This window comes from Podarcis pityusensis, assembly GCF_964106645.2.
Source record: "Podarcis pityusensis genome assembly, chromosome: 7".
NCBI lineage: Eukaryota > Metazoa > Chordata > Lepidosauria > Squamata > Lacertidae > Podarcis > Podarcis pityusensis.
Genome location: NC_138031.1, coordinates 71664447 through 71678264, shown reverse-complemented (window position 1 = coordinate 71678264; position 13818 = coordinate 71664447). Strand labels below are relative to the sequence as shown.

Sequence of the window (13818 nt, the reverse complement as noted above, 5' to 3'; positions counted from 1 at the left end):
TTTCAGGAAATGGGCAATTGTCTCACACATCACACTTGGAAGAGGCTATGATCAACATTGCTCAAGCTGAAAAGGAGGGGAAAATATGTGCCTCAAATGAACGTTAAGGGTTGTATCCCTAAAGTCTACTCAGAGTACATCCACTGAAATTAATGGACCTAAGTCAGTCAAGTTCATTAATATCAATGTGTCTACTCTGGGTAGAAGCAACATTGGATACAACTCCCAATTTCTGGGGCCTTCAATCGTAAAGAGGTTCTGGTTGTGAGAATAAAAGTATGTGGGGAATGAAGAGGGAGAATCATGTATGGTCCTGAACTACATAGTGAAAAGGCAGGATAAAATATTGTCAGCTGATCTTCTGTCCTCACAGCGGGGTTGGAATTGTGTTGGGAAATAGAGGCACTCTGGTCAAGAGAAATTAGCTAAATGACTTCTAAACATCGAAGATGGGTGAGAGGGAAGTCGTTAGTGTTGCAGAACAGAATTATAATTACTGAGTGTCAAAATATAATGTTGAATCTTGAAACCAAATAAAATATTAATATCAAAGAGAGAAGGAGAGAGAGAAATGAGCTAAAGTCGAAATAATAGTTAAGCTAGAGATGAAAATGCCCCAGGCTAAATCTAGGGCCTATTCCTGAGAAATTCAACCCCTGCTTGTAAACAGCTAACAGTTGCTTCTCTGAACACCTTGTTCCGGGCAACAACAGGAAACTCTCTTAAATGCAAGGTAATGAATGGATGGAGCTTGTGGTTGAGCTATGTGTTAAGTAGATTGTGCTAACTGACGGAAGAACAAAGGAAGTTAGGGAGGACTTAGTGGGCGACAGGGAGATATAGTTCCCAAAATGCATAGTTAAGGTTGGCTATAAAAATTGCACAAAAGTGGGGCAAGCCGGATTGGGGACACGTGATTGGGTGACACACAGGGGTCTGTTGGAATCAAAGATGTGTGTATCACCTGTGGGAAAACCAGTGCTTTTCTTCTAGAAAAAAAAAGCGCCAGTAATGAGTCCCCCCAGAAAAAAAGCTCTGGGGGTAACTACAGTGGTACCTCGGGTTAAGTACTTAATTCGTTCCGGAGGTCTGTTCTTAACCTGAAACTGTTCTTAACCAGAAGCACCACTTTAGCTAATGGGGCCTCCTGCTGCTGCCGTGCCGCCGGAGCACGATTTCTGTTCTTATCCTGAAGCAAAGTTCTTAACCTGAAGCACTATTTCTGGATTAGCGGAGTCTGTAACCTGAAGCGTATGTAACCTGAAGCATATGTAACCCGAGATACCACTGTATTTAAAAAAATGTAACCTGCAGATAGGCTCAATTGTCTGCACAGCCAGGTAGATGGAACAGCATTCTTGTGCAAGAATAAATCCTTTCTGCTTTGCTACCTGTTATTGGTCTCTGCTAGGCAACAAACCTCAAAGTGGAGAGTTCCACAACACAGTCCAATCATTCTCGGGGTGTCCAGAGAACAGGAACTATTAACATCTAATTCATACCTCTGAAAATCAAAGCAACCTGCCTCCCACAAATGGTTACAACCCACTGGCCTAGTTTGGTGCCCTTTGAATCATAGAATCATAGAATCATAGAGTTGGAAGAGACCACAAGGGCCATCGAGTCCAACCCCCTGCCAAGCAGGAAACACCATCAGAGCACTCCTGACATATGGTTGTCAAGCCTCTGCTTAAAGACCTCCAAAGAAGGAGACTCCACCACACTCCTTGGCAGCAAATTCCACTGTCGAACAGCTCTTACTGTCAGGAAGTTCTTCCTAATGTTTAGGTGGAATCTTCCTTCTTGCAGTTTGGATCCATTGCTCCATGTCCGCTTCTCTGGAGCAGCAGAAAACAACCTTTCTCCCTCCTCTATGTGACATCCTTTTATATATTTGAACATGGCTATCATATCACCCCTCAACCTCCTCTTCTCCGGGCTAAACATGCCCAGCTCCCTTAGCCATTCCTCATAAGGCATCGTTTCCAGGCCTTTGACCATTTTGGTTTGGATATTTTGGAATTGGTTGATTAACTCCCAACATCCCCGACCATTTGTCATGCCAGCTAGGGCTGTGGGAGTCATAGTCCAATACGTGTGAAGAGCACCAGGTTGGGTTGGGAAAGGCTAAAATATGAATTTCCTATCATTGACTCAAGCGTCCCACATGCTGAGCAAATGAAACCAGCCGTCTATTTATCAATACTAATTTATTTAATAAAAATACAAAAATATAAATATACATATATAAAAATATCATGAATCAACACACAGACATTCTTTTACTCAATAAATATGGCAGTAATATTCATTCTTATTTTTAAGGTGTAATCAGATTATAAGATGGGTACATATTGTCCCAGACAGTCGTAGGAAAAGTGAAGCAAAGTGTTCCTTTAGAAAAAAGTTATACTTTCCAACTTGTTTATTAAAGGCACAAAAAGCCTTTTTAGGTATCTTTTCATAAGTGCTGAGTATCTTCTTTCCAACATCTTAGGCAGAGAGGGTGAAATATAGTTTTGTCTTAAAATAGCAATTATAAAATCTAACCAGTTTCATTCACGTAGACTTGTTAAGCAAACCCTTACTAAGACAAACACCTATTTTTGTATTTTTCCAAGTAAGAGAATGTAGGCCACTTTTATCTAGATACAGAGGCATTAATCCCATCAACACTGACCAAGTCACAAAATGCTATTATTAGGCCATAATCCAAGGCTGCCCAGTCTCCAGTGTAAGCACACAAGCCCCTTCCTTCTATGTAAGACCTCTCCCATTCTCTACAACCTTGAGGAATGCTCTGCAGATATTTATTGGGGCTGGACACACAGAGCCATTGTCACTGAGAAGGATGGGGCAGATCTGGCTCGCCACATGGAACCTTTCATCTGCACTTGGAATCCCTGGATTGGGATGTCAGTCTTGGTCACTCTCATCTCCACCATACATATCTGCCAACTTTTTAAACCGAGGTCCCCAGTCACTGAGATAATCGTAATCTTGGTTGCCACCATCTGTAGTGAGTGATTCCAAAGAGCTAAGCGAATTTGCTATAGAATCGTTCCCTTCATACGCATATGTTGCTAAAGAATCGTAAGGAGGTGCTGTTGGATCCAAATCATTTTCCTTTAGCCTTCGATGGATAAAATCTTGGACATCAATGTTCTCCCACAGTGGCACAGTTCTCCTTATCTGGAAGATAGTTTCTGGCATCACATCTCTCCTCATTTTGCTTTCTTCTCTGGCTTCGGGATTTCTTAGTGTGCCAATGTCAAAGGCTTGAGTATCTTCTTCGCCACCTCCTTCATCATTATAGGTCACAATATTGTCTCGGACATCATCCTTGGAAATGATCAAGGGCTCTTTCTTCCTCTGCCTCTTCATTGCGGCAAACAGCACGACTAAAACTGGGAGCAAACAAAGACAAGTAAGGAACAGACAAACGGCTTTGAGATATTTATTAAAAATAAAAAGCGGTCTAGAATTTTAAACAAACAAACAAACAAATAAATAAATAAATAAATAAATAAAACAGGCTAAATAAGCAGGTGGATACTGAAAAGCAAATTAAAAGGGCATCACCTAGACAAAGCAGTTCAAAAGCCTCATTGATCACAATAGGTGTGCGCTTGACTCTCCTATTAAAATTAATGGGACCTAGGACTTCAATCATATATAGTTGTACCTCAGCTCCTGAACGCCTTGGGAGTCAAACGTTCTGGCTCCCAAACAATCAAAAACCAGAAGTGAGTGTTTCGGTTTTCGAACGCTTTTTTGGGGGGAAGCCAATCACCTGGCTTGGCTTCCACTATTGTTTCTGGCGCGCCTGCGCAATCAGAAACCAACTGGAATCTGCGCCTTGGTTTCCTAACATTTCAGAAGTTGGACGGATTCTGTTTGACTTCCAAGGTATGATTGTAAATGCTTATCAAGAGTAAAGCTCACTGAATTCAATCAGACTTATGAGTATGCAACCATAGGATTTATCTGTTGAAGTCCTGAAGTGAGTCCTGACAGTCTCACTAGATATTGATGTGCAATCGGTGTCAGTTTGTGTGCACGGACTCCCTCCGTGGGACAATAACACTGAAAAAAGTCCCCCTTCCCCCTGAAGGAGCCATATAGGTGCACATCTACATATGCACAGTGCCCTCTTCAGGCTAATATTGTTTGTGCTGCAGCTTAGTAACAGAGCAACTGCTTTTCATGCAGAAGATTCCAGCTTGACTCCCCAGCAGGGTTGGGAGGGCTGGGGGACACTTTTCCTGCAATTCTGGAGAGTCATTGCCCATCAGTATAGAATGGGGTGGAGAAATGTGTTAGTCCGAGCTAAGTTTGAGAGGTGGGAGGAGACAGTTGACCTTTTTGCCTTCTACAGAATCCCCCTTCAAAGTGCCATCTTGCACAGTGCTTTGAAAGGGTCTTGTGATGATCTGACAATCAGCAGATTGTAGGTCTTTGGAAAATTCCAATTGCTATTTGAACCGAGCCAGTTTGTTTTTTTACCTGCATCACACTCAACATCCTCTATTTCCCTCTATACATAAAAATGTAAGGCTGTCATCATGCTGTAGTTTGCCAGTTGGTGGCCACACCAACTCTAGCATGTTGGAACTGTTTAATGGAGGAGAGTTGGCTGCACATGTGCACAGCGAGGTTTTATGGAAGTAGAGCACACTTTGGCAAACTGCTCCGTGAAGCTACTCCCACCCTTTGTTAAATGTAGCTGCATCAAGGTTCAATGGAAGGGGAAGGCACTTCACAGAATGGTTTGGCAGAGTGCTCTGTGAAGTGCTTCTCTCCCTTTATTAAACATTGATACAGCGAGGCTTAATGGAGGAGGGAGATGATTCAGAAAACCATTTGCCAGAGTGCCTGCCCCTCCTTTTAAAGGGTTTGTGGCAAGCTGTGCGGGGATAGGTGAAGGGGTGGGTAATGTGTAAAGGGTTTAGTCAGGTGTAAATGGAACAGGGTATGGCGAGTACTGTCAGCTTGCATTTCTTGGTACAGAAAGTACAGTGGTACCTCTGGATGCGAACAGGATCCGTTCTGGAGCCCTGTTCACATCCAGAAGCGAACGCAACCCGCGTCCGTGCGTAGGTCGCGATTCGCCGCTTCCGCTCATGTGCATGACGCCATTTTGACCGTCTGTGCATGCACGAGCGGTGAAACCCAGAAGTAACGCACTCCAATACTTCCGGGTAGCCGCAGTGTGCAACCCGAAAATACTTATTCTGAAGCTATCCCGAGGTATGACTGTATTGGTCTGATGTTTCTTTCCTATTCTACTTAGTTCAAGAGTGTTCTGGAAGGTTTCTTTCAATGTGGAAGAAGAAGGCAGAAGGTTTCTGATGTTTGGGTTATTCCTTCTGGGAAGCTGAGTACAGCTGGTTTAAACTGGTTCTGTTATCCTTTCCACCAAGTTCATGCTGACTATAATAGTCAGGTCAGGAGGAGCCTGGGTTTCACACTTTCTCTTTCTATCTCTTTGTTCTGGTTTGGTGTTTTGTTCTGTATGCTGTAGTGTTAAGGTTTAGTCTTATTATAAGTTATTGTCAAGTTTAAGATAAGCCTGCTGCAACTGGATTTCTTATGGACTGTGCCAACCCTGGATTCGTGACCATTATGGTCATTTGTCTTCAGCGGCAAGTGGAATGAGCAGGCAGCCCCATTGTAGGTCAGGTAGGCATGGCTTGGTCAAAATGGCCTTGTGGGCCAAGTGAGAAGGCCTCAAGGGGCTAATTAGCCACATGGACGAGAAATTTCTGGTCCTCAGTGTAGACAGTACTGAACTAGATAGACCAATGGTCTGACTCAATATAAGGCAGCTTCCTATGCACCTATGAGCATCGTCAGGTGGAGTAGGATGGCACCTATGCTGGCATTTAGGAGGGAAAGCTAGCTGGTCTGCTCTCAGAACCATAGCTGTCAAGCGTCCCTTATTTGGCGGGACAGTCCCTTATCCTAGCGCCATGTCCCGCTGCTGCTGATGTCCCTTAAATAAGCTACTGAAGGTAATGGGGCCCTTTCTATGTCCAGCTGTGCTTTGTCAACAACAAATTGTTGCTTTTTTGTGTGTTGAATATATGCTATATGGTAATTTATGGACCTAATAAGTATCTAAAGCCATTTGCACACAACAAAATATGTATTTTATCAAAGTAATTGTTGATCCCTTATTTTGGCTGCTGATCCCTTATTTTCGAGGCTGTTGGTCCCTTATTTTCAAATCTGTAAGTTGACAGCTATGCTCAGAACCCTCTGCATACATTTGGTGCCCATCGGTACCAAATGACTCAACCAAGGTTATATTGTAGTGAGGATGTTGCTGAAGCAAGTCGACTAATAAATGTGCATGGTCTATTCTACTTATGCTGTTTTCACAAACAAGTTTTCGAGAACCTTGGCACTTCCCTTTTGCCTTCACTACAAAGAATACTCTCCCTGGCTCTTCAGTCTATTCAGTTATCCCCCTTTAGCACTCTTCTCTGTTGTTGTTATGGGCAACACATCAAGTTTCATACTTCAACAGTTAAAAGCATGATCCTTAGAGGAGATGCCCTCTTATTAGAGAAGTGGCTTCTTCTGCATTTGTATTTGGGACTTTTTATGAACTTGTAAAAGCTCATCATAAATTTAATTGCTGCATTAAACAGCAGGAAACGACGCAACATGCCAGGGTGCTTTTAGTTCATCTTCAGCTGCACTTACATTCCTTTGGTGGTGGGTTGCTTTCTGCCCTTCGAAACAAACTATAATGTTATAATTATTGGGTGGTAGTCAGTGAACTTTTACTGAAGGGGAGATCCATTGAAATTGATGAACATGACTAAGTTAGTGCCACAGTTGTGCTAGTGCCAAGTCCCACTAACACAACAAGGCTTTGCTTCCTCTCCTTTCCTACCATGCCTGCCCCTAAATTGATTCTGGGAAGTTGGGAAAAGCCCCAGAACTGCAGAGGGCTGGGGAGGAGAAGCATGGGTAAGCAAGAGTTTCTTGGTGTCTGAAAGTTGTGGTGGCACCAGACATGCTTCCCTGATGAGATCATTCCTGGATGTTCTGAAGCAGTACTCACCCCCAAATAAATATAATGTATGTCTAAAAATGCAAATTTTGAAAGAAAATGTATTTAGAAAATGGCTCCCTTTGGGGGGGCTGCGTTGTGGGCGGCAACCCGAGACCTCTCAGTGACCTGGCTGTGGGCAGAGGGATGCTACCCACATCACTAGGACTCCCAGCCGCCGCGTCACGTCCCCTGGCTGACCAATCAGGTTAGCCGGGGGGCATGGCCATATGGCATTTAAACCACAGTGCAGCTGGGGAGGGCAGCCTCCATTTGTCTCCTCTCTCGGATCTCCCAGCCCACCCACCCTCTTTTCTTGCATTGCTTGACTATGGCCTTGCTACGACTAATGTCGGTTGCCTGGTTGTTGGGGCCAGGTATGAATTTTTCCACTTGGCAAATTGGCACCAGCCATTTGGTTTTCGCCTACCTAGTAGCAATCCTCACAACTTTGTAAGGTTAGGCATTAGGTAAGCCTTGTCGTGGGAGGGGCAGTTGTTGCCTCTGGCCTGACCCTCCATGTTAAGCGTATCCCGTTAAAGGGGATCTGGGGGTGTGGTTCCTGCCCAAAGCCTGGGCATGGGCTAGGGCCATGCCATGACCCCATCGGTGACCCTGGGGGTGCTCAATTGATATATATCATAGGGCTCCCCCTATCAGTGGCTGACCCTTACAGGACCCCTGCAGACTGGCAGGAGTCAGGATATAGTCTTGTTTCATCCAATTGCCTAAGCCAAACCGCTCACATCTGTAACCAATAAAGTTGTGGGCTAATTTATCCCATTAACCCAACATATTCATGTCTGTGTGCTTATTTCTGAGGGAACTGTGGGGCCCAGGGCCTCACCACACAAATGTTTCCCCTCCATCTTCTCTCCCCATGTGCCTGCTAAATATCTTTTGGAGTTTCCCTAAGCCTCCAGAGCAGATCTGAGGAGGGCACAAGGGGGCATGGGGAGAAGAGAAGAGGGGAGGTTCCATTGTTCATTGGGTGCCGCCCATTAGGTTTGAAAATATGTATGGTTTGAAAATATGTATGGTTTGAAAATATGTATGGTTTGAAAATATGATGTGTCAATTCTTAATCTGATACTACAGATCTCAGACACAGCAAGGATCTTCATTTTTCTAGCTTTGTTAATTAACCACTAATTGGGAGAAGGCCACCTGAATTGGACCTTGGATTAATTTGTATGCTGCACAGAACTACATCAAACTAAGATGCCTCTGGCACTTCTTTTTTTCCCAACTTTTGACCCCACTAGGTGAAACTTTCTTCCTTTTGATCTTAGTGTTGATAAGTTGCACACAAGCAAAGAATTGTGGTCTAACTTTGTGACATCACAATGGATGATGAGATATAGTTCTTCAGGCTGACACATGGCCAAGAGGCAGCATTGTCCACAGTCACTACAAGCAAAGCAGAGACATGGCCGTTCCTCAGAAAGTAAAGATCATTCCTGACATAGGCCATTCCCACTTCATTGGTATGTCAATGTTGGCAGAAATGCTCATACATCATGACTTTCACCACCTCAGCATGTTAGATAGTATGCAATCTTATTAAATATAACTATCCTTGTATCTCAGTTGATATTTGAACTATGGGCATCTGGCAGAATTCCCCTGATCTCTTTGCAATGAGCTTTGGGGCTGTTGATCAGAGACATAGGATGGCACACAACCACCTGGTGGGTTATACAGAGGTACTGTTGAACCCATAGTATGAACTATTTTCATTTTGCAAAAATGCCAGTTTAAAGAATGAGCATGTGCAATGTATGTTTCGGATGTGTAAGCTATGTAACTTTTCCAAAACAGTAATTTTGAGTTTCAGCAAGTACAACATGTTGTTTTGCATGTTCCCTCACTAGTATCTAAACTATCAGCTGGTTACAGCTGACCTACACAACTGAGCATTGGGACGCAGCTGGCGCTGCGGTCTAAACCACCGAGCCTCTTGGGCTTGCCGATCATAAGGTCAGCAGTTCAAATCCTCTAGATGGGGTGAGCTTCCATTTCTCTATCCCAGCTCCTGTCAACCTAGCAGTTCAAAATCATGCCAGCGTGAGTAAATAGATAGGTACTGCAGCGGTGGGAAGGTAAAACAATGTTTCCATGTGCTCTGGCTTTCATCACGATGTTCTGTTACTCCAGAAGCAGTTTAGTCCTGCTGGCCACATGACCCAGAAAAGCTGTCTGCAGACAAACACTAGCTCCCTTGGCCTGAAAGCATAAATGAGTGCTGCACCCCATAGTCAAATTCGACTGGACTTCACTGTCCAGGGGTCCTTTACCTTACAGAATTGAGCCAACCTATTCCCATATTAAAGCACCTCTTAACTTGATTTGTTCAGGTCTGGAAAAAGGAATGACTAGAAGTTGGCCCCTAGGTCAAATATCCTCTTCCCCTTGTCTGGACATTTTAATCATTTTTCAGATGTAAAGCAAAAGAAAGGGACTGAATCACCTACCCAGGAGAATCACGATGCAGAGCAGAATGGCAACGAGGGCTCCTGTGCTAAGACCCGCTGGAAGGAGCAAAGCTTCAGCATTGCAAGACTGCATGTTCCCTCGGCTGTCACAGGTGCACACCCGGATAGTCAGTGTGCCAGTGCTGCTTTGGATAGGGTAGTCATTGTCAAATATTACCACTGGCAGGACATAGGTGCTCATTTTATTCCGGCTGTATCCATTCCTTCTTGTTATGATGCCTGCTGTGTTATCTGAACCAGAAGACCAAGAGAAATGGAAACTCACATTAGGAATCTTTACGTGCAGGGATGAAAACAGGGCACCTAGAGCTAATAATTAGAGCCTACCTTTGTTGTCCACGATGGAGAAGTTTGGATGGACTGTGTATTCTGGCACCAGCTCAAAAAAAAATTTGTGTCCACGTGGTGGCTCATCCTTGTCCACAGCACTAATGGTTTGTATGAGCTGCCAGGAAACATAGGAACATGTTGTGAGAAAATTAAAACCACCTTTTCAAGCTCTAATTCTGAAATACCTGAAATGACTTCAGAAGAACCAGATCAATGGCATTTTACTACTGTTGTGTGGAGTTCATACTGGAGATTGGTTTACGGATAAGGCACAACTCACAACACCTGTGAGGGAATGTTGCTCGCTGCTTGCCATCTATTGCCCTAGCACAGTTCTTTTCAAATTGTGTTGCAGAAAACCATGGGGTTTGTTGGAAGTGTATAAGGAGTTGCTCAATAAGTGGATCAGTAAATTCCTTTCTATGTCAGAATGGTATTCCTGATGCTTAGGATCTCTGTCTTTGCACACTTGGAGATCACCGCCTTCCACTTTCCACTGCAGTAGGTGCAAAACCACCTCCACCCATGCATTTATTTGTGGCACCCATATGTCAATTCAGGTTGTTCGACTTTGCATCCTCCTCAGAGCACACAAACAATGGCTTGCTCTTAGCTTCAGCAGGCAGCCCTTGGTGCTCTGTATAATACTCAAAGTCCTGATTGGCAAGCTCAACAGCGACCTTCTGGAATCTCCAGCCACTTCTAATGCCTCACATTACAATTACAGCTACTCCACATGCACTACCCACTGTCAAGTAGATTTCAAGTCCCTGTTCAAGTCACAGGGATGAAGCAGAATGCTCAGCTGGAGCTGCGAGGGGACGGAAAGGGGGGGGGGGAAGTAAGCCCTATGTAATGCTAGCTGAAGAGCGATACTGGCAGACTCAAAAAGACAAGCTAGTCCACTTCATCTTTATCTGAAAAGACAAAAGAGCTGACATGAACCGCTGAGAGCGAGCATGGGGAAGTGGCAGGGGAAATCCTACAAGCCAAACATGCACTGAAATGTCTTGGTGTCTGTATGTCTATGCATACATACGTACATATATGAACGAGTTCCCAATATTCTGCCATGCTTTAGAGCAGAGGTTCCCAAACTTATTTGGCCTACTGCCCCCTTTCCAAAACAACAACAACAATTCAGTGCCCCTGGAAATCCAACTTCTCTAAGCGAACAAACAGAAAGATGCAGTGACAAATTTGTGTTTTTTAATGTTTCAATATTTCTACGTCCTACAACATAGTAAAGTTGCAATCCATTTCCTGGGCCTGGCTGAAGCCAAAAAATGTTCACCCAAGCCCAGGAAAACTCCTCACTGCTAGCACAACTGTTGAATCTGGGGGAGGTGTTGTTGCCATCCAGCAATGGTGCCTGACCTGGCGGTAAGCATCAGTACACAGCATATAACTGTAGAAACGGTTGTTCAAAATTCTCTTTTCTTCTTTCTTTATGCTTCCTCTGCCCGCTCATTTTTATTCAATGCCCCCCAATTGCACCCGAGGCTACTACCACCACCTGGATCGTTCCAGCACACACATCCCGGGGGGTAGTGGTATCGTCCGCTTTGGGAAACACTGCTTTAGAGTGACTAAATGAGAAAACCAGTGAGCGGCTCAGCTTTGGATCAGGAACATGTTCCAGATTGGAACCCCACAGCTGCTTCTCCCAAATAAAAGTAGTGTGGTTAAGAACATCACATATTCATTGGCCCCAATATGGGAGCAGATTTGATTCTTAATAGCTAGAGCCTACACCCACCACATTACAAGACCCCCTTTAGCAAGCATTCACCCCCATAAATAAACAAATAGTCCTCCTTTCATGTTCCTGCCTATGAAACTGGTCTTTTCAGTGGTGGCTGGTTCCCCTCAAGTCTAGTGGGATGCAATGCAGGTAGCCCAAATAGTTGATGGAGACCGAGATAATGACAGTTGGAGCCAAGTAATTCTAGTTTTGCCACCACCTTCCTCCCTGCTGTTCTACATGGGCAATACTGAGACGAAGGAGGAGGAAGCAGCTGACAGGCATTAGGAAGGATGGGGCATAAATGCTTACAATAACAATGATCCTACAAGCGTAAGAACCATTATCTGTGTGTAGGGGCCCTTGCAGTCTTTAAGACTTCATTCAACACATAGACACTCATGCACTAAATGATGTTCAAAAGTCAGAGCTTCTTAACTGGTGAAGGACCAACTAAGGGGGAAAGTAAGAGTCTCTTTAGTACTGGGTGTATGCTGCAATTCAGTGAAGGAAACCTGAAGAGTGTTTATTGGGTCTAGAATTTTGTTTGCTGAGCATCAGGTTCCATTTAAAAACACAGGAGCAAGTTTCCAGTCTTTATGGCTGTGACGATCTATGTGGAAATGTGAAGGGCAGTAGTTGATGGCTTGATGGGGCTGAATTGCTCACCTGAACTCCCTCTGGTTCTGTCATTGTTGCATACTGTGATGGAGAGGAATGCCAATCCAGCATACCTGCCAGTGTGTTTTCATTGTACCAACCTTTCTGCTCCCAGCATACAGCAGTGATGCAAACCGAGGAAGACCAGATAAGCGACACAGACCTGCCATGCTGTCTGCTGCTCATAGAAGGCAAGGCTTGCTAAAATCTTGGGAATCAGAGGGTTTGCATATTCAGAAAGGTTTCTAGGCAAAGGAGGGGGTGCTTCTGTCCCCTGCATAGCTCCTTGTCATTTCCTCTGCCTGACTAGCAAACCCAGAGCCAATTATGCAAGACAGTAAAATAAAACAAAAAGCAGAAGCAATTATGTGGAATAAAAGATGCAAATTCATTTGATGTGGAAATTGAAGAATTGAGCTTTCCTTGGTGCTGAATTAGGATTACTTTACACATCATTTCACATTAAAAACATAACAGCAACCAACAGTAACAACAGCATGGACTATAAACAGCTCTGGATATAAATACACAAATCTTCATTTTGGAGTCAGCGGTCACCTGGGTTTAGCTGCAGCAATTGTGTATTCTATAAGTAAGCCGCAGAACAGGTGAAATGGGATGTTAATGTATTTTCACTGACACCTCTTGCCAAGAAATGACCCAAAACTTAGGACGGTGTCCATAAGGCAAGCATGAAAAATTGTTTCTGGGTGAAATTATATACCTCTCATAAACAGGCTATTTTTAGGCAAGTTAGTGAGTTTAAAAAAACAAAAATTCTCTCATAAATCTTAATAGAAGATCACCAGAAAGAGTCATTCCCTGCTCACTGCATAACTCTATTTTTGTAGATAAGGCTTTCCTGTTGCAATTGAGAGAAAGAAGAAGGGTGAAAAAACCTCCTCTGTGAGTCATCCACCCACATAATGTAGTTGTGGCAGGACCATGAAGAAATATATTGCACTTGGCAACACACGTTTTGAATATGTTTCCACAATCCTCCATGCTTCATAAAACAACCTTATTGTCAAAGCTGATCCTTTATTTGAATTGTTGATTTTGTTTTTTCCCAGAATCGCTGCTACCTGTTTAATTCCCCCTGCAGCAAAAATGGCAAGTACAACGGCTTAGATGAGGGTGTAGGGGGTCAAATAGCTGTCAGCATTTTCAACCTCTGTGTCATGATCAAGCCCTGCAATTTTTCTTGAAGTATACAGGAAAAGTCTTCTCATATAAGCATCAAAACAGCAAGAGAAAACTTCCCCTTTGTAGAGGCCTGCAAAACAACAAAACTAAGATAAGCAAGTTAATTAAAAAGGGATGTAATTAGATCCCTGCAATTACTGCCTTGAGGAATGCAAGGAGAAAATGTCTAACTAGAAGACAAATTCTAACAATTTATCATAAGGCTCTTAGGCCCCCCAGTGTGGGATGGGTGAATCTGTTGGTTATGGTTTCTCTCAGTTTCTCATGTTCCCAATATTAAAGTCACTTCTCCACATTTCCACATCAGTTTGAAATACTCA

At 43.7% G+C, this 13818-nt stretch overlaps 1 protein-coding gene and 1 long non-coding RNA gene across 4 annotated transcripts in view; one reads left to right on the top strand and one right to left on the bottom strand.

Moving 5' to 3' along the window:
• Positions 1–2271: 2271 nt before the first annotated feature.
• Positions 2272–13818, bottom strand: part of LOC308481931 (cadherin-9-like) — a 142172-nt gene continuing 130625 nt past the window's right edge. For 2 of the 3 annotated variants that reach the window (XM_081014765.1, XM_081014766.1), the window contains 3 exons: positions 9886–10003; positions 9538–9789; positions 2272–3407 (listed from right to left, as the gene is read on the bottom strand). In XM_081014765.1, the coding sequence (XP_080870891.1) occupies positions 2917–3407; positions 9538–9789; positions 9886–10003 (861 nt within the window). In that variant the 3' untranslated portion in view covers positions 2272–2916. Of the gene's footprint in view, positions 3408–9537; positions 13569–13818 lie in introns of those variants that run through there. The other variant, XM_081014767.1, reaches the window with a different exon arrangement.
• Positions 8137–9726, top strand: LOC308482081. The gene is made up of 2 exons (XR_013988969.1): positions 8137–8550; positions 9504–9726. It is a non-coding gene; the product is annotated as an uncharacterized lncRNA (long non-coding RNA).